The sequence below is a fragment of the Anolis carolinensis genome, chromosome 3, assembly GCF_035594765.1.
Source record: "Anolis carolinensis isolate JA03-04 chromosome 3, rAnoCar3.1.pri, whole genome shotgun sequence".
Classification (NCBI taxonomy): Eukaryota; Metazoa; Chordata; class Lepidosauria; order Squamata; family Dactyloidae; genus Anolis; species Anolis carolinensis.
The window spans coordinates 156,565,057-156,590,975 of record NC_085843.1 but is presented as its reverse complement, the minus strand read 5'-3'; the positions used below and the strand labels follow the sequence as shown (position 1 = coordinate 156,590,975).

General features: G+C 40.5%; 1 protein-coding gene across 4 annotated transcripts in view; it reads left to right on the top strand.

The window, feature by feature from the left end:
• tsc22d1 (TSC22 domain family member 1) overlaps window positions 1–25,919 on the top strand; it is an 89,578-nt gene that overhangs the window by 59,078 nt on the left and 4,581 nt on the right. For 2 of the 4 annotated variants that reach the window (XM_003226615.4, XM_008119506.3), the window contains one exon: window positions 24,177–24,228. In XM_003226615.4, the coding sequence (XP_003226663.3) occupies window positions 24,177–24,228 (52 nt within the window). Of the gene's footprint in view, window positions 1–23,597; window positions 23,896–24,176; window positions 24,229–25,919 lie in introns of those variants that run through there. The other 2 variants (XM_008119505.3, XM_008119507.2) reach the window with 2 other exon arrangements.

The following is a 25,919-nucleotide window of genomic DNA, read 5'->3' as shown; positions in this document are numbered from 1 at the left end:
TAAAAAGTAGTACAGTAGAGTCTCACTTATCCAACATTTGCTTATCCAACATTCTGGATTCTCCAATGCAGTCTGCCTTTTAGTAGTCAATGTTTTTGTAGTCAATGTTTTCAATACATTGTGATGTTTTGGTACTAAATTCATAAATACAGTAATTACTACGTAGCATTACTTCGTATTGAACTACTTTTTCTGTCAAATTTGTTGTTAAACATGTTTTGGTGCTTAATTTGTAAAATCATAACCTAATTTGATGTTTAATAGGCTTTTCCTTAATCTCTCCTTATTATCCAACATACTCGCTTATCCAATGTTCTGCCAGCCCGTTTATGTTGGATAAGCGAGACTCTACTGTATTTCAATTCGTATTTGTCTCAGAGGCATTTTAATGTCAGTAATAAAAAGAGACCTCCATTTTGATTCCCTTTTCTTCAAAAGAGGTGTTGAATACAGGGTTTGAAATAAAATGGTTTATGGGAAATCGTGTGGCTGCAGTATATACATTTTCATGATGTGGATGCAATTTTTCTCCCCAGCTAGGAAAGGGGAAAAAAAAACTTGGTTAATTTTCATTTGTTCCACAAGGAGGCAGCATTGTTTTGTCCCAATTTACATTGGCAGTAATTGGAAGTATTTCAAGGATTGTTATTGTGATTTCTTCTGCTGGTATGTCCTTAAAACTCATAAAATAATGGAAGAAATCTTGGTTTCCTTTTCTAGAAAAATCTGCTATTCTTCACTGTGTTATGCTATATAGGAGAAAACAATGTGGTAGATAGAAAAGGAAAAACAAATGATGTCAATCTTAGATTTCTATAGGTATTTTGACATTTTTTAAAGTATGCAGTCGCCCATTGAATTTTCACAGTTACTTTATTTGACGATAATTTTCTATATTCAGAAAGAAATGAAAATAACTGCAGAGGTTGGCTTTGGAAGAGTAGATCGGCTTCGAATTTGACAGAGAGCCAAAAATGTTGACTTGACAGAGATAGGGTTTGGATTTCAAAGAGAGAGGATAGTTATTTGGAAAGCTGGGTTGATTCTGTTCTGGAGAGCCATGGCAGAATAGGTTGTCCAAGAGTCATAGCACTGCAATGCTAGCCTTGAGAAAGATGTCTGACACATATATTTGGTGCCAAGAAGTGGGATATAATAATAATATACTTTATTTATATTCCGCTCTATTTCCCCGAGGGGACTCAGCAGATTACAGAATACATATATGGCAAACATTCAATGTCATTATACAATTAACAACAAAAACTGGCAGTACATAGACAGTGGCAAGGCTTCCCTTTTTTTATCTCTAGTATCTGGAGGCTATGCTCGACTCAGCCATGGGGAGGTGCTGTTGTTCCATTTTTTCCATGCTATGGAGCCTGTTGTCCATGGACATCTTCCTGATTGAATTGCCAGCATGTTTTTCAGGGCACCCTTTACCTCCTCGCCAAGCAGTACCTATTTATCTACTCTCAGACTGCTAGGTAATCAGAAGCTAGGGCTGATGGTGGGAATTCACCCCGATCTGCAGCTTGAACTGCCAACCGTCCGGTTGGTTGAAAAGATTTTCTGTACCTGGCTTTAACCCTCTGTGCTAACCACGGCCCCTATTGTGGGAAAGAGGTGGAATATTCTGTGCAGACCTGTTTGGTTAAGAGGAAGTCAAAAGGAGATCTTGTGTAAACAGCTGGCAGAGATTTCCTCCCTAGTGGTACATTGTGGGGAGGTAAAGGGCTTGAGGAAAGGTGCTATAATGGTTTAAAACAAAGTGGAATCCTTCAGGTACAAATCTGAGGTAAAGTAGAGGATTACCAGAAGAACAGAATGAAAATGAATATCTGACAAAAAAAAACCCTGACCACAACAAGGTGATTTCTGAGGTGAACATTTGAGGCATAGCAGGAAATCACCAAAGCAGTAAGGAAACAAGAATAGTAAAGTGAAAAGAAGTGATCTGGATCACAATAAGATATTTCCTATGGTAAAATTGTGAGCAAACATAAGAAAACACTGAGATTATGACTCCCAAGAGAGTAAAGACCACTATCCAGTAAAGCCCTGTGCTCGATGTGGAAGTAGTGAGCAAGGAGTGAATGGAGAGATAATGGCAAATTTAGACACCAACACAGCTGAACTCACAGTTGGTGTGGAAAGACGGACAATAAAAGAAAGGATTCGATTGTTAAGATACAGAGTGGAGAAATAAAGAGAAAAGCAACTACAACATGAGAAAAAAAATACTGGAACAAAATATCTAATGTGAGTAGAGAACTAGAAAATTTGAGAATGAAGAAAGGGTAAGAGTTAAGAAAAAAAGGGCCAGAGGACTAATGAAACTTACACTGGAGCACACAGACCCATTTAAATCATAGAGTTACTAGCACTAATGGTTCCCCTCAACCTTTTCAGTGTTTTCCAGTGTATTACAACTGGGATAAAGTTTATTCCTTTTTAAAACTAATTTTGAGAAAACTTCTGTTAACTTGAGAGTGAAGGATAAGGAGAGAATGAGATATTTCTCAAAGACAGGAATTATTTGAGGAAAGGTTTGAACAGATTATTCTAATTCAGATGACAAGCTCAGGAGCAAAAGTTAAAGAATTTAGATACTCAAAAATTGAGAGCAAGAATCCTAGTGTTTTTTTAAAGAGCAGAACCTGGATGAAAGTGTAAGTGTACATAGACAACTGGCAAATTCAACCCCCCCTGAGTTCCATAATATAGCCAGATATATGTATGTGCAAGGCAGGTTATAGCAAGTATCCTTGAAATGTAGATATAAAATGTGTGGGAAAACACCCATTGCATTTGCAAAATATTAATAAAGAATTATGGAAATGACATACCAGTAAGTCCCTTTGGTGAATATTTGGGGATAACTTGAACTGCAACCGTTTGACTCAAAACTTGTATTGGCCAAAGATGAGTTAACAAGTTGGTAACTTTTTCAGAAACTGTGATACATCACAACAGATAGGGATAAAACTAAAGCAGAACTCTATCCTGTGCCTGTGATTGAAGAATCTTTTAAACAAGTGGGCATTGATATTGTGGGTCCTTTACATATGGCAACAAGAAGGGATTCTTGGTGAATTATGCTACTAGGTGCCTGGAAGCTATTGCGTTTTAATAAACCTATACTTGTTACTCTTTGCAAACTGTCTCTGGCTGTTCCTTTTAAGTCTGATATATGGAATCAGGCCACCCTACCATAAAGTAGCCACATAACAACATAGCCATAAATTTACATTTAAGGCAGAAGTGTCAAACTTGTATCCCTGCAAATGTTTGGACCTCTAGTTCCCAGAAACCCTAGCCAGCTTGTCCAATGGCCAGGAATTCTGGGAGCCAAAGTTCAATACACCTGGAGGGTGACCCTACTGATTTAAGGGGTCACTCTGAGACCCAGGAACCCAATCCAGAAAAGGTTAACAAGGGCAGGATGAGTGACAGACATCCAAGGGTTGGCACTGTGGAGCCAGCCTGGGAAAAGGAATCCATTACACTCTTCCTTTGTTGATGGTGTAGCTCTTTCAAGTTCTAGATTTGTGTAGCTAGTAAATCACTAATTAACAGTATACCTTTATTTCAAGAAAGTAATTATGTTTTTAAATAGCTCACGCATTCTGTGGTTGAATGACAGAGAATCTTCCTTATCTAAAATGTGCCCTATCAGTAAATGTGCATCTTAGATCTTTCTGTATCAAATTCTTAATCCTGGGAGAGTAACTTTTTAAAATTTCATGTAAATGTTTGAAAACTATAGTGTAATTACTGGTAATTGAGTTAGATGGTGAGAATTTTATAATTTGTAGTGACATAGCAGAATATACTGGTGGACTTCCATTGATGCAGCTACGGAACTTAGCTGAATCCAGAGTGAGGTTGCCATTCTGAGGTGTCCAAAACTGGTTCTGGATGTTTGGGAAACACTTTGGAACGGATTTTGGTTGACTCTGACCCCTTCCACACAGTTGTATAAAATCCACATTGAACTGGATTATATGGAAGTGTGGAAACAGTTAATCCAGTTCAAAGCAGACATTGTGGATTATCTGCCTTCATATTCTGGGTTATATGGCTGTGTGGAAGGGCCCTATGAGAACTATAATGGGAAGCAGACAGGAAGACGGTCCTCGCCACCTTATATGTAGCCTGTTGTAGCAATTGAAGTGGTTATAATGTAAATCTGTACGCTAGACATATTTCTTGTCTTTCTGGATATATGTGTTTGAGAACAATTTGATTAAAAGTTGGTGGAGTATACTTGAAGAGAAATAATAATCTGTCATATATAATTATGGTCACCACCAGCTGGTTTCTCTTCTCTTGTCTCTTTCTTTTCTTTGTTTGGTGAGAAAGGTTCATGATTTGGAAATGGATGGATTCACACCAGCAAATATGATCAGCAGTTTCCTGATTGTGCAGCGGGTTACACAACCTGTGTGTGATATTCTGCTTGCATATTTGGGTGGAGGGGGGCATGTTGATGTAGATTGCTTTTAAAACCTGCATGCCATTCACCTTTTCTCATAATATGTTCTAACACAGCGCACCTCTTTCTTTCAAAATAATTGTTTTTAATAATAATAACGACTTTACCTGGTATCTGGATGTGGGTAATACAAATGCAGGAGTAGACATATTGTACCTAAGACACATTCCAATACCTTACCTGTGGCAGTATCTTCATTATACAAAATAAACAGGCTCTGTGTAAGCTTTTGAAACTCAAATGTCAAGACTTGGATTTTGAAAGCTTGCACAGGGAATTTTGTGCTTTTTTGGTTGACCTAATTTGAAGAATTGTCACAATATGGATTTAGGAGGTTGCTGAGTACAGACAGTCCCTGACTTACAAACATCCAACTTACATCTGATCCATAATTAAGAACAGGGACGAGACCACAGGAAGTGTGAAGAATCAACCCCAGGAAGGGAAATTCACTCATGAGGAACAGGTGTCACCACTGAAGCTTTATCACCAGTCCTTGTTTCCACAACAAACCAAATTTTTCACAGGGTCAGAAAGTGAGGTGAAATCTTCTGGATAGGGGCACAGAGAGCAAAACAAACACCACAGAAGCTTTATAATATAGATAGATAGATAGGGCAATAGATGTAGATGTAGATGTAGATATAGATATATTTGACTGGAGCTACACTTAAAAATGTACCTGTTCTGACTTACATACAAATTCAACTTACGAATAAACATACAGAGCCTATATTGCTTGTACCTTGGGGAATGCCTGCACACTGTACACCAGGAGCCAGTGTGGTATCATAGTTTGAGCTTCAGTTATGACTCTTGGAGACTGGGGTTGACTGCCCAGGTTTACTGGCTTCCTCTGTCTTAATTGTAGCAGCTGTTCCACTTGGGGACAGTTGCTGGGGATTTACAAGGCTGCCAATAGCAGCCTCTTTGACCAGGCAATTATATTTGAAAAGGCATGGTATTGTAAATAGGTAGTATTTATTTAAACATATTTGCTTCAGGCCAAAAACATGGAGTAGGTCACTAAGAGACTTGTAATAATGCCTCGGAGTCCTGCCAGGTAAGATATATGATACTGACACTTGACCTGTGCCCTCAATTTGGCCATCACATACATTTTGGGAAAGGTACAGGTATGTTAACCAGAGAAATAGCACAGTGGTACAGGGAAGAAGAAGAAGAAAAAAGGGGTGGGGAGAAAAGCTTAACTATGTATAAACAACCGGTTCCCTTCTTTTCATAGAGTCTGGCAATATACTAATTAACTGCCAATCTGCTGCCGAGCACAATTCAAAGTGCTGGCTTTGGCCTATAAAGCTCTAAACAGTTCCGGTCCAACATACCTATCCAAACATATTTCTCCCCATGAACCTGTTGGAGAATTAAGATCTTCTGGGGAGGCCCTGTTCTTGGTTCCACTCCCATCGCAAGCGCGACTGGTGGGGACGAGAGACAGGGCCTCCTCTGTGGTGACCCCTCAGTTATGGAACTCCCTCCCTAGTGATATCAGATTGGCCCCTTCCCTTCTGGTGTTCAGAAAGAAATTGAAGACCTGGCTCTGCAACCAGGCATTTAGGTAGTGCAATATAAAATGTAGCATGCAAATGATGACCTCAGGACTATATAATCATTTTGATGTTTTATGATATTTATATGTTTTAATTGTTTATTATATTGATGTATTTTTTATGTTGTTAAATGTTGAATCATTGCCATTTGTACACCGTTCTGAGTCCCCTGCAAGGGTGAGAAGAGCGGGATAGAAATAAAGCTTAATAATAATAACTCTTACAATTATTCTAATACAAAAAATTCTTTCTGCTTTGAGGAGTAGAGATCATTAGTGTTTTCTGTGAAGTGAAATCTTAGTATGAAATTAGTTCTGCCCTAGTTCTTCTCTGCTTATTCTCTTCTAAAGTTTTGCGTGACTTAAAATCTTGTGTTAGTATTACAAGGTTCTGAACTTTAGTGTCCTATAACAATTTCATTCCGCATAGGGCAAAACCTATAGTAGCTGTCACGTCTTTCCAGGTAAACCTCTACCTTGCTATATGTGGGGCTTTGCCAGAGTATATGTGTTCAGAAAATGCCATAGCAAAAGAAATAGCAGAAATAAAACTTGTGTTGTTGGGGCAAATACATTAAAAATTAGAGTGTTTTCTAATACCACTCTGTCTAAAGTCTTGTTGTTTTTGTGCCATTGGAGCTAAAATTTGTCTGTATTAGGCATCATTATGTGCCCACAATGGCAATTCATCTGCATGCAACTTGTCACTATTTATATCCATCAGAATATTTCAGAACAAAAAAGAGAGCGCATATCTCACTGCTGAGCTTAGGAAGTTGACAGGAAAAGAAAAGGAACAGGGGTACTTCAAACATTTTCAGTTTTAGCTGGAGGCTCTTTTCAAAGCAGTGAAAACATTTCATCAGTTAAAGTGTGTGTATGTGCTTGTACTGATTTCTTGATGTGTGCCAGAAGGATCAAAACACCAGATTACATAGCTTCATTGACACTAGCAAATGTATGGCCATGTTTATCACAAATAATAACACAGATTTGCAAAACTGAAGGTCTTTAAAAATAATTTAAATGTATGCTAGTTTTATAAGAACGTGATGTCTTCTATCTAAAAACGCTCCATCATATATAATTTTTCACAACTTGTTTTGATATTTTATGTTGCAATATATGACCAAACAAAACTAGTTTTGAAACCAGTAATTTGTGCAAGATTTTTTCCATTCACTACGCAAAATACATCAAAAACAGCTAAATATTAAAATATAGTATTTTCTTTTTTTTTGCAATATAGTTTTTGTTTATTTCTTAAAGATAAGGATACATCGAAAGTGGGGGAACATACTAGATAGTGGAGAATAGTAGGAAAAGAGAGTAAGTGAATGAGGGACAGAGAGAGAAAAATATCAATAGGATAAAAAAAAACCACACACACACACACACATATGTAAAAAAAGGGGGGATAAAAATATATAAATATAAAAAATAAAAATAACAGGGGGAGGGAGTGGTGCTTTGACTTCCCAGCCATACTTCGAAGACTTTCCTTTCGTTTCTTCGACAGTTTCTTTCATTTATTCTAGCCTCCATCTTTTTATTTCTTTTTATATGCAAGACAGATCTATCATGAAGTTCATTCTTCTTTCTCTTAAGAAGTTTACGACTTTTGTCCAATCTGTTTTATTTTTCCCTTCTCGTATCTTTTGTGTCAGTATATCCATGTGCATAATATCTATTATTTTAATCAGCCAATCTTCAACATTTGGGACTTCTTCCTTTTTCCATATTCTTGCTAAGGTCAATCTTGCTGCTGCGCTAATATGGAATAATATTCTATCTTCATTTTTGTTTAAAGTTGTAGTTGTGAATCCTAATAAATATGTTTCTGGTTTTAATTTAAATTTAATTCCTAACATTTTTTTTGCGTCATTTTGTGTGCTGACTTCCAAAATTCTTTAATTTTTGGGCAGTCCCACCATTGGTGGAAGGAAGTTCCTGTTTTTCCCCCACATTTCCAGCATATTTTGGAAAAAAAATTGTTAAATTTTGCTAGTCTTTCCGGGGTGTAATACCAGCGGAATTGCATCTTATCTTCTATCTAAAAACGCTCCATCATATATAATTTTTCACAACTTGTTTTGATATTTTCATGTTGTAATATATGACCAAACAAAACTAGTTTTGAAACCAGTAATTTGTGCAAGATCTTTTTTCAATTCACTACGCAAAATACATCAAAAACAGCTAAATATTAAAATACAGTATTTTCGTCAGTGAATCTAGCACTCTCACATGAGCCATAGTACAAACTATCTTTCCATTTCATATGCCAGTACTATGAACAGTGTTTTTTTTTGTTTTTTTTATCTTTAGACAAACTCAAAATGATGAACAGATTTGTTCTTCAGTGCATTTTCAGCATTAATGCACAAAATGTAAAAAAAAAATGACCGGGTCTGCTTAAAAGCAAAACAAAACAGAAGAGTTGCTGTGCTTGATGGTTTCTATTATTTGAAAGCACATTTGCCTCTTCCTCCTACTTATGTCAAAACTGACCTGGGCTGCAATGCCCCATAGAAAACAGGCTGCAGATAAAAGAGGGGAAAGTTCAGATTTCCTTTTTTTTGGGGGGGGGGGTTGTCTTGTACTTTTTATTGTAAAAAAAAGTTTGAAATAAAAAGACAACACTTTGCAACAGACAAACACAGTGTACATGTTCCTATCCTATTGTATCTAAATAAATGTGATTAATCACACTATATCTTGTTTTGGCTCTTTGAGAGTCCCAAAGCAATACAAATCAAGTTCTTGGAAATTTAAACTAAGTTTGTCCTTAAACCTTTGTAAAGAAGGTCAGTTTCAGTCTCTTTATAAATTCAGTGCAGGTATGTGACCATGTGTATTTCAAAGTTATTTCATACAAAACATAACCAAGTTATTCACTGGTTCAAATACCCAATGGCCAGGCCCTACAAAAAATTACCATAGCAAGAAGTTTTTGATGACATGATGGCACCTGTGCCAAATGTATTAAAGGGCACCACATCACATTTACAGAGACATTAATTAACAACTCTTTTATTTTTTTAAAAAATAGGCTATACACTTGGAAGATCTGAATTGGTTAAAATGAAGATTTTGGTGTTCCTGACCCAGACATAGTGCCAAGGTAGATGTAGCACAAGAGAGCAACTTCCTGCTCAGGAGAAGAAGGATGATTTGAAGCAGAATTATGATGCTGGAGAAAAAGGAGAGTCGCTTCTTTCCTCCTGTTCTTTTTCTTTGTTTAGTTTCCCTGCACCACTAAAACTGTGGAGGGCAGAAATGACTAGTACAATTATATGTGTGGGATGTTGTTGTTCTTCCCCATATTTCTGCCCAGGTGAAATAACAGCTCTATGGGGATTAATAAGGGTGCCTATATTCTCATTACTATGGTCACAGTTCAGATCCCTTACATTCTGCCTATGACTGCTTTCAACTAAAGAAAGAGATGATGAATCTCCTGAGATGTGTCTGCTTTATCAGCACTGACTATCTTAGCCACAGCGCCTTTCTGAATACTTATGTCACACATTTTAAAGTCTCTTTCATTTTAACATTGCTTCTATCTGCATGTGCTGGTGTTCTTTCATAATATGTGTCCTTGGAGTGGTTCAGACAGACACAGCATTGGTCATAATCAGGCAGACAGCACTGCTCATAATCTCCATCAAGGACACTTAAAGAGAAGCCCTTACTTAGACATTTTGAAGTAATGGGGTAAATGTGTTGGGGAGGGAGGAGTAATCTCTGTCAACCCTTTCTGATGTTGCTCTCCTTGTGTGGAAGGTCTTAGTCTGAAGTTCTAAGTCTCGTATGCGCACTTTGAGATTCTGAATGCTGGAAAATTATGGTTCAGGTCCTGCTGTCTTCATGGCAACGACTGTGTTCCACTCATATGCCACAACTTAACAAAGAAAACGTGTTATGTAACAGTAGACAGCCTTGTCCCTGGGCACATAATGAAAGGAAGACCACTCCCTCAGTGTTGGCAGTTTCTCATAGTCTGCTTCATATTCCGCTAGTGCCAACTTCAGTGTGATTTAGAAAGAACTGTGTTCTCAGATTAGTACATTTAAGGCACAGTAATCCAAATGAGTCTTCAGTGAACAGATCTTTCCCTACTTTAATAGGCATGCATTTGAACAATATGAACTATTAAATGTAAAGTGTAATTCAAGTTTTTGGAAATCACAAAAGCCACAGTGCATTCTGCTAGGGCCAATATTTCTGAGACTTCAGTAAATTTTCTTCTACTGTGCTGAAATGATCTTTCTCGGGTTTGGAAATGATGCAGCCCCATCAGGTCACTTCTGGTTTGGAGAAAGGCCCTTGTGAACCTAAAACAAATGTGGGTGTGCTGAAATGATGTAATATAGCCAGTTGTGTCAGTGGATACCAGTAACCATTTGAAAGCAGTTTTTCTTTTCAGGATGGTGGTATGTGAGTGACAGACTTTTGGAAGCTTTCACTGATTGTCCATATAAGATGAATAGAGAACAGTGGCATCTCCAAAGCAGGTCTGCTGGGATACTGAAGAACATTCTTTTAATGCCATCCATTAAGTCAAGTAATTTGCCTGTTGGAAAGCATGGCAATGGCCTCTGCTGGTTTAGAAAGCTTCAGCATGAACTGCCATGGAGAAAACGGTTATTTGCTAGCTGACACAATAGTGAAATGGAAGGTTTGGTAGTGAAGCTGCACCCTGTGTTTTCTGCTCAGGGACCAAATAGCAGGAGGGGAGGGCACATGATCAGTTGCCATTATGCCTCCCTCTGTGAGTTTCCTGGAAACATCTGTTTAGCTCCTGCTGGAAGCACAGTGCTGAATCAGATGACACCAGTTAGTTCATCAGAGATTTTCCTGCGTTGAAGACACACTTGAATCTCGTTGTTTTTAAAAGATATGCTGTAAGCATATAATATAATCAATATTTTTTTTGAAACATTTGATGCTCACTAGATATGCAGGAAAGCTGATTGGTGCAGTGCATTGGAAGATAACAGTTATGGCCCAGATACAGTTGTGGCCCACTTCATGTGGGTGTATTACATCAATTGCCAAACAGTAAGTCAAGTGAATCTCCTCTAGTTGGAAATTGCTGTTGGATGTTGGTCTTTGATTTGAGACACTCTTCATAATGTTCCTACACAATTGTTGCACTGTTTGACTGAAATTGTAGCTGTCAGTATTGATTTTATTTGCAAAAGGGAGTACTTAATTGCTGATCACTCGTAGACGAGACTCATGCCTCCTAAGATATATCACACAGAAATCTGTAGGCATTGGAATTCATTTTCACTAACAGAGGGAGAGTACTTTGCTGCTGAAACTGTATCTACTCAATAGGTGCTGTGATTGGTGGTAAAGTTACAGGTCTGCATATTTTACTCCACAATATTTAGTAAGACAGAATATATGGGAATCAGTCATTGTATTGTGATGTTTTTGCTCTGATTCATTGCTGCTTGAAGAACCATTACTGTGCAATGACCTGAAGTCACATGTCTTTGCATTATGAAATGTTACTGGGTGGGGAGTGAGGGCAAAATAGGAGGAGATGTGGAATGCTTGCTGATCTTGTAATTTAGTAATCTCCAGATGAGAGAGTGTTCGCTGACATTGCATCTTTACAGATTATGGCAATATTTTAATGGACAATTAATTGCTTAGAGCAAAGTAATTATAAAAGCCTCAGGTCAACAGACCAACTGTACTGGAAAAAAACACCTCCGTTCTTATATCATTTTGATCAAGCTGATACTAGACTTCCAAGAATATGGGAAAGTGTGTCGGAAATCATTGTTATTACTTGTTAAGCTTCTTACATTTCTGTTGAAGTTCATAGCCAAAGCTCTTGTAACAGCTTTAAGGTGATGGTGGTGCTTCATTATCGAAAGCATAAGATGCTTGTGGGGGACTCCATCCAGTATTACAATTAATCTTGTCTTTGTGGTTGTCTTTGCGTTAATTAGAACTTTGTGTCAGTTCTATTTTTCCGTCTTTTACAGCAAGAAGATTCAGGTTTATCAGCTATAATGTGAAATAGGTAATTCAGCCATCTATTTCCATACCTGAAATTAAGCAATTAGCAACATTCAGAGTATTTTAGAACTGAAGAGAAAAAAATGACTCATCCCATAGAGAGGAGCAAATACATAATTCAGAAAGAAACTGGATGTAACTGCAAAGAGGTGATCAGGAAGAGTGTAATCTCTCTTGAAGCTTTATGTAACAGGACAGCATGTGATCCCTGGCTCTGTGGTGTCATCACTTGCCCTTGTTTCTGTTGGCCATAAGCAGCCCAGCATTATACACAGCAGACTTGGAATAGAAGCATCTGCTTGATCTCTTCCTTCCTCTTTCAAGCACTGCCTTACTCTTGGAGGACAATCTGCATTGCTACTGCTAGGGCTAAACATATTCTTGGTAGGGACTGGATCTTTCTTTTGATATGTAGTAACTAATTTAGAGACATAGCATTGAGATTTGCTATAATCAGTTCTCCAGGGGCAGTCTTTCCACGGAATAGTCATGAAAGTGGTTGTGGATTTGGAGGAGCATCTCAAGAGGTAATTGTAAAACAATGTGTTGGATTTTTAAAAATTTTTATAAAAAGAAGTTTTTATCTTTTACTTTTCTATTTTTTATTTTTTAAATTCAAATAGAAAGATGACTGTCTTATCTTAGCTAAATTATTCTGGATCACTTATAGCTATAGGATTCTGTTTTAAACCAGTTCCTTAGAAATAGATATGTTGATCAGGGAGATGCTGCCTACACAGTAGACATAAGCATCAGTAACTTTCCAGTATTATTGTAAGAATTAAAACCTAAGGAAACATAATCCTCTCTAGGTCTTCAGCATAGTTGCCTAATTTCCTAGTCTTCTAGCACTTCCACTCATAAAAGTCAAGGTGAGCCATCACCCCATATAAATCTGTTGAATGAGTCCTTCTCTCTCAACCCATTCTGTGCTCCTGCTCTTCTTCTCCAGGCCAAAGAAAAAAGTGCACATTCAATTAGTGCTGCTCTGTGTATTTTTGCACTTTTCTGTGGCTAATCCTCCAGTTCATGTTAGAAGCTCAGGTGCGTCACAACAGAGATTAGTTCTCTTGAAGCTACCGGAAAGATACATAGGAAAAAAGCTGACAGGCTTCCCATCATGGTTTTCCTGCAGTTGCTATGGGAAGATAGTTCAGGGACTAGTTTGGGAAAACCTTGAAGCTGTGGTGTCTGCTTCCCTACTTGCTGTGTTTTTGTCAGGCTGTGTATACAGTTCTGGCTTTATACTCCTTTCAGGGCTCCTGGCAAAGGTAAAGGAAAGTCAGGAAGTACCGCCTGATAGGTGGAGTCATCCAGTGTCAGCTTGCCATTTTGCTGTGTGTGCAGCTGACCATGGCTTGGATCTTTCATAGAGACGATTACTGCTTATTGCCCCAGCTGATCAGGCAAGTAGAAAACAGTTGGTCGGCTTTGATATAGGGTTTTCTCAAAGTTTGGAATTTTCTACGGCAGGCAGGCTTTTTCCCTGTTGTCTTTCTGTGAGCAGGTGAAGAACTTTTTATTCATATGGGTGTTTACAACTAATCTCACTTGCTACAGAAAGGGCCTTTTAAAAGTGTGTGTTCTGGATTATCTTCTATTGGTGTGGCTTTAAGCTATTCTTTAATTTGAAAAAAAGTTTGATCTTTTTAATTTTTTGTACTGTTTTATTCAGGTGATTTGAATCTCTTTCTTGAATTAAGGTTGGGACATTAATAGAATTTGGGAGCAGAATCAGAGCTTAGCAACATAGACTAGATTTTTACAGGATGCATTAAATGCTTTGAAATCTGAAAACACTCATGGCTGCTACTTGTTGGTGTATCTAGTGTCAGCTGTGCACTTTAGTGCTGCACACAGAGAATGATAGAACTCAAAGGACTATCCAGAATGAGGAAGGAGATTCTTTACCTGAAAGATTATATTGAAAAGCTTGGTCAGGAGTGATTTTGAGAAGTTTCGGAGAAGAGTTACTATTATGGCATTATTCTAAGAGGGAAGCCGTACCTAGAGATAGGAATGAGCTGAGCAGATGTTATAGAAGCAAGAGGGGAGGCAGATTACTGATGCAGGATGACAGCTTGAAGCAAAAGTAGCAATCTTTAGAAACCAAGAGCAGATGGATATATTGGTTGTCATGCATTTGTTTTAGTTTCGATATACTGCGACCTGTTCAGGATTCAGTATAACTATTTGGTCACATTCAAGTAAAAACAAATTTTCTTATCTTTATCATGCTGTTCCATATGCATTAGGGGTACTGTCATTTTGATTTGGTCAAAGCTTCCTTCAGGAAACCCTTCCTTCCTAATAGTTAAGAACCTCTTCTTCATATTCAGTACTCCAAGTACAGTAGAGTATCGCTTATCCAACCTTCACTTATCCAACGTTCTGGATTATCCAATGCAATCTGCCTCTTAGTAGTCAATGTTTTTGTAGTCAATGTTTCCGATACCTTGTGATGTTTCAGTGCTAAATTCATAAATACGGAAATTACTACATAACATTACTGTGTATTGAACTGCCTTTTCTGTCGATTTGTGGTAAAACATGATGTTTTGGTGTTTAATTTGTAAAATCATAACGTAATTTGATGTTTAATAGGCTTTTCCTTATTCCCTCCTAATTATCCAACATTTTCGCTTATCCAACATTCTGCCGGCCCGTTTATGTTGGATAAGTGAAACTCTGCTGTAGTAATAACTTTTTTGAGTCAGAAGGTATATAATTTGATCCTCTTCCCTTGTTTCTTGGAGACTTTCTAAGGAGCAGGGTTTTTACCCTGTAGCACATTTAGGTCAGGCAGAAGTGCATTCTAGTGTGTTGAGCTACAACTCTCATCATCCCCATCATATCTGTAGGGTACTAGGTTGGGGAAAACTGCCCCAAGTTGCATTGCCTGGAAATTGGCTGAGTGAATTCAGGCATAACAAGGGAAAGCGAGTGAGAAGGGAGAAAATTTAGATTCCTCTCTGTTCTTCACTTTATCTCCAAAACAGCTCTCTCTCTCTCTGCCAATAAAACAGAATTAGTATGCATCTTCTCTAATGTTGGTTCTTATTTTGTGTGGTAATTTAAGTGACTAAGTATAATCTGGCAAAGTGTTGCTATTTAAATACTGCACTGCATATGAAGATGGTAGAGCATCATTTTTTCACCTTTTCTTGTTATATAATAGGTTCTTACAACCCACAGGAGCATGAACATGTTTAATAATTCATAGAATTCCGCTTACATGCATTTTTGCAAAGCTGCATAACATAACACCAGTGCACAAAAATGTAAGCTGGTTTTGGCTGGGTAGGAGTGGGTCCTGAATATTTGTTCAAAACGGCCAGGTACCATTAATGGTTTCTCTGCCGAAGAAATCTGGTGGTCAGGAAATTCTTCATAGAATTTCCCCTTTCCAAATAATAAGTTCGCAGTTTGGAGATTATTATAGATTAAGCAGCATGAGGATTTTTCACCAGCAGGCTGATGTTCCAGCCGAGGTTGAACAGAGAGGTGGCTATCTATTATCTAATGAACTCAGCTGCAATATTTTGTATTGTGGGAGTGTCTTTTTTGGAGAATACAGGCAGTCCCCAAGTTATGAACAAGATAGGTACTTTAGGTTTGTTGTTGTAATAATAATAATAATAATAATAATAATAATAATATCTCAGTCGGCATTTGGAAACAATAGACATTGACAAAATTACGATCTGTCAACTGCAAAAGGCCACCCTACTGGGATCTGCACGCATCATCCAAAAATACATCACACAGTCCTAAACACTTGGGAAGTGTTCGACTTGTGATTTTGTGAAACGAAATCCAGCATATCTATCTTGTTTGCTGTGTCATACAATAAAATAATAATAATAGTTTATATCCCGCCCCCTCTCCAAACAGGATCCGGGGCAGTAAAACAGAGAGTGAAACACAGAAATAAAGCAAAATACATAAACAATAATATAAAAACCTAACAGAAAATTAGATGCAATACAAACCAAAGTACAAATAAAAACATGATATGTAACGACAATATCAAAAGCCTAAGAGACAAATATGGCAATAATACAATAGAAAATTCGTGCAAATTAAAACTTTTTGCTGGATTTAAACATGGCTGGTGGGGACAAGGGACAGGGCCTTCTCGGTGGTGGCTCCCCGGCTGTGGAACACCCTCCCCAGAGAAATACGGCAAGCCCCAACCCTTTTGAGTTTTAGAAAAGCCCTGAAAACATGGCTATGTGCCCAGGCTTTTGAAGATTAAACGATAATGACGACCCGGACTGATTTACGGCTACAGCACGAGGATTTTGGAGGAATGGATTTTAATCATATGTTTTTATATTTTTTATATTGTTTTAATTGTTTTATTGGATTTTTATAGCTGTTTTAATTATGTATAGGCATCGAATTGTTGCCAATTTTGTACGCCGCCCTGAGTCCCTTCGGGTGAGAAGGGCGGGATATAAATGTTGGAAATAAATAAATAAATAAATAAATGTTGTCTACCAGATTCTTAAGTTGAATTTGTATGTAAGTTGGAACAGGTACATTTTTAAGTGTAACTCCAGCCAGAAATATATATATATACACACACACACACACGCTATAGATATTATAGGGAAGGGTTACTATCCTTCCGGTGTTTGTTTTGCGGCTTGTGCATCTGTTAAGAAGATTTCACCTCACTTTCTGATCGCGTGATAATTGGATATTGAAACAATTGGCTTATTTTGAAAACAAGGATTGGTGAGAAAGCTTTATTTGAGACACCTTTTCTCCATGTTACCACTTTCAGGAGTGAGTTTCCCTTTCTAGGGGTAGATTTCTCTCACTTCCTGTTGTCATTCTTAACTATGTGTCATATGTAAGTTGGATGTTTGTAACTCAGGGACTACTTGTACTTGGAAAGTGAAGTTAGTCTCTGATGCCAGATCATTTGTCGGGACCATCTTTGAAGAATAGCTCTTGGTGTTTTAAAGAACTTCTCTATTGTCCACTGAACCATTTCCAGTGTGCCATGTCCTTACTGCTTGGGATAGAAGATACCCAAAGGGGTGGCATCTGTCACCTGAATCTCCTGAAAAAATCTGTTGAATACTAGCTGCACTTTCCATTGTAAGTAAAGCAAGAGCATTGCTGAGAAAGGGGCCCTTCGTGATGTGGAGCCGTACCTTTGAATGCCTTCCTCCAAGTGGGAAATCAGCCCCCCCCCCCCCCCCTGTGTGTGTGTTTTACATTTATAGTTTATTTTGTTAGGTTGCTGTTTTCTGAGCATTTCTGCCTTGTGGTTTTCTTTTTCTTCTGCTCCTTTAAGTTTTAAAATGTTGCTGTGCAAGCCAGTTTCACCTTACATATTCCATTTTAGAACAGGGTCAGACCTTTTGTGGCAAGCCACCAAATGTGAGTACTGAACAATACTCTATGGTTGACAACATGTTGGGGGGGGGGGCTTCTGGGACTGCTTTTTCTTTTCTTGTTCCTCCTTTTATTATTGTTAGCAAATAAAAAGAGTAGTTTCATGCGATCACCTGCATATTATGGGCAGGAGAAACATGCCCAGAAACAGACTACTTATGTTTATTAATGGTTTACCAATTAACTCTACCACCCGGCTAAATGATCATTTATTCTTGTTGTTGCTCCAGCAGTTGGTATGCAAGTTATCTTTCACCATCAGGGAATGCTAATGAGATACCATAGATCTGATACTGTGCCAACTTATGTACATGGAGAGAAGGCTGCAAACATGCTGCATTTAAAGATTTTTGAGTGTTTTCTAAACTTGTTTTCCATGTGGCAAAGGATGGTATGCAATTATTGTATTTTTTCAATGTCATGCCTTATCTCGTGAAAGCACTATCACATGCCTACTAGGTTAGTCCATCTAGGTCTGAGCTGCACTACTGCAGACACAATTTGTTTAATTCATACAAAAAAGCCCTACACTTTCCTTTCACACTTACTGTACCTAAGCTTGCAAACACATCTGTATTGTAAAGCTAAATGAACTCTGAAGCTCTAAAGAATCCAGAGTTTTCTAAATCCAGAAATCTTAAGTTGCACACAATGATTTTCGTGTGTGCATCATAAATAGTTTTGTTTCCTGGTTCCATTTTCAACAATAGGGAAACATTACTATATATTATATGTTATGACACTTAAAAGGATTTTAAAAAACAATTGCAGTTTACGGAAAAAACAGGAAAGTACTGTGGGTTAGAGCTATTTGAGGACGAGAGCCAAGAAACCCATATTTGCATTATACATTAAGTGAGGAATTGTTAACAAAATAATATCTCAGAAAATGACATATGAAGGGGGAATTTCTATTTTATAAGTTAGAATATATATACTATAAACAGTCCTAGGCAAGGCACATCTTGCCACTACCCTGCATGCATGGGTACATACAGGTCAGGTTATGACAACAGACTCTGCTTTGGCTGTTTGGAAATTGTATCTGATTTTGAATGCTGCTCCCAAACTGTTTGTGTACTTGCTAATTCATCGTCATTGGTTCTTTGGCATGTATCTGGATCTATTTTATTTTCAACCAGGACATCCCTATCTGTTGCTTTGAAGCTTCACATTTAATTTCAGTAGTAATTTTTATCAATTTAATAATAATGACCGCAATAGCAGCAGCAGTAGTAGTAATGGTCTAAAATAGCGATGATCTAGAACAGTGGTTCTCAACCTGGTGTCCCTAGATGTTTTTGGCCTACAACTCCCAGAAATTCCAGCCAGTTTACCAACTGTTAGGATTTCTGGGAGTTGAAGGCCAAAAGCATCTGGGGACCCCCCCCCCCCCCAGGTTGAGAACCACTGATCTAGAACAGTGGTACCCAACCATTGGGCCTCCTTGTGTTTTGGACTTCAACCCCCAGAAATCCCAGCCAGCTTACCAGCTGTTAGGAAGTGTGGGAGCTGAAGTCCAAAACACCGGGAGGCCCAAAGTTTGGGAACCACTGATCTAGAAGGTGGATAAATACAGCACTGGTTGTTTTCTTGAAAACACTGTGAACTTTGAACCAGGGATGCCCCCAGGTGTTTCCTGATCCCATGCAATGCCCCTCTCCCCAATGTACAATATTCAAACCTCTGTACTTTGTAAACCAGGCATGGGCAAACTTTGGCCCTTCAGGTGTTTTGGACTTCAACTCCCACAATTCCCAACAGCCAGTAGCATGTTATAAAGAAGGAAAGTGTGAGGAGAAGAGTGACGTTGGGATATTTTCAAAGCTGCTGAAAAAGTGGGGCAGCATAGGATTCATTCCACTGGGACGGTCCCTGCTAAATCATGGCCAGTCGTAGGCTATGGGACTGTAACTCCACAAATTCCAACCAGTCTGGTATGTTCTGGAAATCGTAGCCTTTTCAGGCTCTGACAAGTGAAAGTGAAACGTCTCTGATTAGCTTGTTACAATATATTAGCTTTAAAAAATTGGTAAGGTAATTAAAGGCATTATTCTAGATAAATTGTATTTATATGTTGATTATTTTAACCTAATTATTTAAGGAAAAAATCAAAATGAATCTTTATTCCAGCTAGAAAAGATCCATTGACAATGTGAGGTTTATCTGTCAGTTGAGTCATCATTCAGTAGTTGGCTTAAACTAAGAACTAGTTAGATACAGACCTTCCTGTCCTTGCTGCCCTTAGGTTAAATGGTAAAAGGATTTCGAGTAGTTTTACTAATTGAGGGTTCAAATGGACTGCACTGGGAATGGGCAATAATTGTAGGAAGGGCCAAAGGGCTGCGCTTGCCATGGAGGAGCCCTGAGAGGGACACTTACTCCCAAAACCCTCGGAAGCCAGGGAAACATTGCCAAAAATCAGGAATTTCTTTCCCCATAAATATCATTCAATTCTATTGAAATACTAGCAATTCTAAGTGAATATTTGAAAAGGCAGGAACATCTCTTAATCTACAGAACTTGTATGTATGTTGCTAAGAATCCCCCTCTTCAAGCTATCATCATAGAAGTCTGAAATGAAGACTGAAATAATTATCATAAGAAATACAGGGAGGGAGCTTTGGGTTTGCCACATTTATCCTGCCTTTTGATTTAGCACAGGTGTCAAATTCAAGGTCCATGGGCCAAAAGTGGCACATCATGTCATTTTATGTGGTATTTCAGGGGCTGGACAACTTTTCCTGTGTTCCCCATTAGACATCATGGCTAGAGCTGATGGAAGTTGTGATACAGTCATATCTGGAAGGCTGCCATTTATTTAGTCAGGACTGGAGTTTGTCTGACTTTAATATTTATTTATCGAGTCAGAAGCGAACTGAGGGTACAGTTATAATCTATTTAAAAAACACACCAAGTACTTGACATTATACGAGATTTCCCTTGACCAGAAGCTGGCCACTTGGAGTGCCTCTGGTGTTGCTGTAAGAAGGTCCTGCATTGTAGTAAGTGGTCTGTGGTTTGTTCTTTTCCACACACGCATGTCGTGAACTCCACTTTATAGCCCCATTTCTTAAGATTGGCTCTGCATCTTGTGGTACCAGAGCGCAGTCTGTTCAGCGCCTTCCAAGTGACCCAGTCTTCTTTCTGTATGGCAATGAGGGACTTTCTCATCTGGTATCAGCCATTGATTGAGGTTCTAGGTTTTAGCCTGCCACTTTTGGATTCTCGCTTGCTGAGGTGTTCCTGAGAGTATCTCTGTAGATTTTATGAAACTGTTTCTTGATTTAAATTTTTAAAAAATGCCCTTTTACCTTTCCCCAACCTCAGAGCTACAAGGGCTGTTGTGTTGCAATTCCTCTAATTCGCATGGTGGATAATCAGACGTGATGGCATGTGTGTGTGTGTGTGTACACGCACATAGTGGTCAGTGTTCTTTAGACAGATAGCTATAGAGTTGGCTCTCTCTGTATATATTAACACAGTGTTCTTTAGTTATATATATCTTTAGAGAGAGAGACAGAGACAGAGAGAGTTGGCCCTCTGTATCCATGGATCCTGGGTCCATGGATTCAAGGCCCTTAGAAGGCAATCATGGGGCAGATGCGGCCCTGAATGAAAAGGAGTTTGACAGCCTGGATTGAAAGTATAGGCTGAAGGAGAGAGGTTAAGTCTGTGAGGTCCATTTCTTCAGTGTAATGGGGCTGAACTTGTGGGGCATGGGGCCTGTGGGGAGATGGGCCTGGGGTGGAGAAAGATCTCTCTCTGGAGAAGGGCTCAATGCTTAATCTAGGAAAGCCTAATTGCTGGAAAGAAATCCCCCCCCTTTGCAGTGCTGTGCCCCCTTTTCCCCAAGGTGTCTTTAATGGCAGGGAGTCAGAGGGGCGAAGTGCGATGAAGTGGCCCTGGGTCTGATAGGTCTGGCTGTGCTCAATGTGTTGTCGAAGGTTTTCATGGCCAGAATCACTGGGTTGCTGTGATTTTCCAGGCTGTATGGCCACGTTCCATAAGCATTCTCTCCTGACGTTTTGCCCGCATCTATGGCAGGCATCCTCTGAGGTTGTGAGGTCTGTTGGAAACTAGGCAAGTGGGGTTTATATATCTGTGGAATGCCCAGAGTGGGAGAAAGACCTCTTGTCTGCAAATGTGAATGCTGCAATTGGCCACCTTGATTAGCATAGAATAGCCTTTCAGATTCAAGGTACTCAGATTCAAGGGGAATCTTTCGTTCGGAGGTGTTAGCTGGCCCTGATTGATTCATGTCTGGAGTTCCCCTGTTTCTGAGCCGTGTTCTTTATTTACTGTCCTGATTTTAGGGTTTTTTAATACTGGCAGCTAGTATATTTGTTTTGGCTTCTCTGTGTAATCTTTTCTGTAGTCTCTATGAGGTTTTTTCATGTCAGAAAGGACTTGAGAAACTAAGTCGCTTCTGGTGAGAGAGAATTGGCCATCTGCAAGGATGTTTTGACCATCCTTATGGGAGGCTTCTCTCATGTCCCTACATGTAACTGGAACTGATAGAGGGAGCTAATCCATGCTCTCCCCAGGTTGGATTCGAACCAGCAACCTTCAGGTCAGCAACCCTGGTAGTTGTGAGAGTGGTCCAGCATTTCTGTGTTCTCAAATACTGTAGAGTCTCACTTATCCAAGTTTCTGGATTATCCAAGCCATTTTTGTAGTCAATGTTTTCAATATATTGTGATATTTTGGTGCTAAATTCGTAAATACAGTAATTACAACATAACATTACTGTGTATTGAACTGCTTTTTCTGTCAAATTTGTTGTAAAACATGATGTTTTGGTGCTTAATTTGTGAAAGCATAACCTAATTTGATATTTAATAGGCTTTTCCTTATTATCCAAGATATTCGCTTATCCAAGCTTCTGCCGGCCTGTTTAGCTTGGATAAGTGAGACTCTACTGTAATATGCTGTGTCCAGGTTGGTTCATCAAGTGCTCTGCTGTGGCTGACTTCTCTGATTGAGTTAGTCTGCAGTGCCTTTCGTGTTCTGCGATTTGTGTTTGGGTGATGCTGCTGTGCTTGGTGGTCCTTATGTAGACTTGTCCACAGCTGCAAGGTATACTCCTGCAGAGATGAAAAGATCCCGCTTGTCGTAGCATTTGTGGGTTTTCTTAGTGGGTCTGTAGATTGTTCAGTGGTTCTCAACCTGTGGGTCCCCAGGTGTTTTGGCCTACAGCTGCCAGAAATCCCAGCCAGTTTACCAGCTGTTAGAATTTCTGGGAGTTGAAGGCCAAAATATCGGGGGACCCACAGGTTGAGAACTACTGAGATGGTTTGTAGATTGTGTTATATCATCAGCTTCTCTGTGCGGTCAGTGGTTCCCTTGATGTATGGCAAGGACACTTTTCCTCTGGATCTTTGTCTTTACTCTCATAGCTTGTTCTTGGCTTTGCAGCTCTTCTGGTTTTTTTTTTTTTCGTGTCAGGAGCAACCTGAGTTGCTTCTGGAGTGAGAGAATTGGCCGTCTGCAAGGACGTTGCCCAGGGGACACCCGGATGTTTTGATGTTTTACCATCCTTATGGGAGGCTTCTCTCGTGTCCTCGCATGGAGCTGGAGCTGATAGAGGGAGCTCATCCGCGCTCTCCCCGGGTGGGATTCGAACCTGGCAGCCTTCAGGTCAGCAACCCAACCTTCAAGTCACGAGGCTTTTATCCCCTAGGCCACCGGAGGCTCTTCTGATGTTCGTGGTGGAGTCTCCATTGGCCTGTAGAGCCCAGTTGAGGCGGTTCAGTTCCCCTTGGAGGAGGTGGGGTTCTGGCGGGTGTTGTTTCCGGATGGGCTCCCGCTGGCCGAGGGCTTCCTGGGAAATGTAGTCCGGCCTGCCTGGCGGGCTCCTTTGCGCCACGAGGGGGCGCTGTTGGCGCGGGTGGGCCTCTTGTGAAAAACATGGCTGTGGGAAGGAAGGAAAATAGGAAGGAGGCAGGCTCCCGGGACCCTCTTCCTCCTCCTCCACGCACGAAAAAGGAGGAGTTTATGAAGGGGGGGGGGGAAGGGGGTTGCTTCGGTGATGACGCAAGAGGAGGGGGCGTGGCCGGGCGTGGGGGCAGCCAATGGGCGCCGCGGGTCCGTGCATGCCATTATGCAAGGAAGCTGGGGGCTTTGGCAGAGCGGGCGAGAGAGATTGCCTTGGCGCATCAGCAGCAGCAGCAGCAGCAGGGCTGAGGAGGATCCTGGGGAGCCGCTCTTCCTTTGCCTTCTTCTCGCTCCTCCGCCCGTGCATGACTGCCCAATGCGGGCGTAGCAGGCGGGTGGCAATGGATCTCGGCGTCTACCAGCTCAGGCACTTCTCCATCTCCTTCTTGTCGTCTCTGCTGGGCACCGACAGCTCTGCCCTGAGGCTCGACAGTAGGTAAAAGCGACTGAGAGAGCCTGAGAGGGGTGCGGGGATCGGGGCTTCCTTTGCCTCCCTGGGCAGGTGTCCTTGTTGCTGCGGTTTCCCGCATTATGTAACTCTGCTGCCATCTTCCTGCTGGGTTGGGGAGGGGAGGGGAGGGAGGAAGGGGAGGGGGCTCTGATGCCTCCGCGACCCCTCCCTCTCCCTCCCTCCCTCCCTCCCTCCTCCTTTCGCGGCCGCCCGGATGATGCTAACCAGCTCTTTCTCTCCTTCCCTCCCCGTTTGTGTCTTTGCAGCTCCTCCGGCGCCAGCGTCGTCGCGATAGACAACAAAATCGAGCAAGCCATGGTAGGTGGGCGCGGAAGAGACATCCAGAGGGTGCTTCTTCATCATCCCACGCTGTTGTTATTGTTTCTATTGAGTGGCAGGTGCCCTCCCCCCTTTTGATCCAACCCCCTCCTTATCTCTCCCCCTTGTTCTCACGGGATCCGCATCTTCCCCTTCTCCTTTCTCCCCCCATCGCTCCCCCCCCCCCAATCGCTGTTGCTAGGCAAACCTGGAACTATAACTCCCGGCTATAAATAGCGCGCCCTTCGGATTGGCTGCGGATCGGAGTCAGGGCGGGCCTTAAAGCGGCGCTGACGTCAGCGCGGGGCCCGGTGGGAGGGGAATGCGGCAGGCAGCCTTGCCCTTTAAGAGCGAACCAGCCGCAGCCGGTGCTCCAAGGAGGCGGGGCCTGGTTGGAATCCACGGGAGGGGTGGGGGCTCGCTCCTGCTGCAGGGAAGATGGAGAAGGGAGGAGGAGGTGGGGTGCTGTGAGTTTTCCTGGCTGTATGGCCATGATCCATAGAATTATAGAATTGGAAGAGACCTCACAGGCCATCCAGTCCAACCTAGAAGCAGGAAAATCACATTCAAAGCACTTCCAACAGAAGCATTCTTTCCTGGCGTTTCGCCTGCATCTATGGCAGGCATCCTCAGAGGTTGTGCAGCTGTGGACAAGCCTACATAGGGGCCATCGAACATTGCATTGCCCAAACACAAATCAAGGAACAGAAGAGCTGCAAGGCCAAGAACAAGCCACGACAGCAAAGACAAAAGACCTACCCAGAGGAAAAGTGATCTTACCAGACATCAAGGGAATCACTAACTGCATAGGGAAGCTGATGAAGAAACACAAACTACAGTAGAGTCTCACTTATCCAACATAAACAGGCCGGCAGAACATTGGATAAGCGAATATTTTATTTATTTATTTATTTACAATATTTATATTCCGCCCTTCTCACCCCAAAGGGGACTCAGGGCGGATCACATTGCACACATATAAGGCAAACATTCAATGCCTTAACATAGAACAGAGACAGAGACAAACACAGGCTCCGAGCTGGCCTCGAACTCATGACCTCTTGGTCAGAGTGATTTGTTGCAGCTGGCTGCTCACCAGCCTGCGCCACAGCCTGGTTGGATAATAAGGAGGGAGGGATTAAGGAAAAGCCTATTACACATCAAATTAGATTGTGATTTTACAAATTAAGCACCAAAACATCATGTTACACAACAAATTTGACAGAAAAAGTTCAATACGCAGTAATGCTATGTAGTAATTACTGTATTTACGAATTTAGCACCAAAATATCATGTATTGAAAACATTGACTACAAAAATGCGTTGGATAATCCAGAACATTGGATAAGCGAGTGTTGGATAAGTGAGAGACTACTACATCTACAGACCCACAAAGAAAATCCAGCAAATGCTACATTCAGTGAAGAACAATAGGGATCCTCTTGACTTCTGCAGGAGTCTACCGTATACCGTGCAGCTGTGGACAAGTCTACATTGGGACCACAAAACGCAGCAGCATCGTCCAAACATGAATCAAGGACCATGAAAAGTACTGCAGATTAACCCAACCAGAGAAGTCAGAGCACTTGATGAACCAACCTGGACACAGTATATTATTGGAGAACATAGAAATGCTGGACTACTCTCACAACTACCATATTAGACTAGACAGAGAAGCCACTGAAATCCAC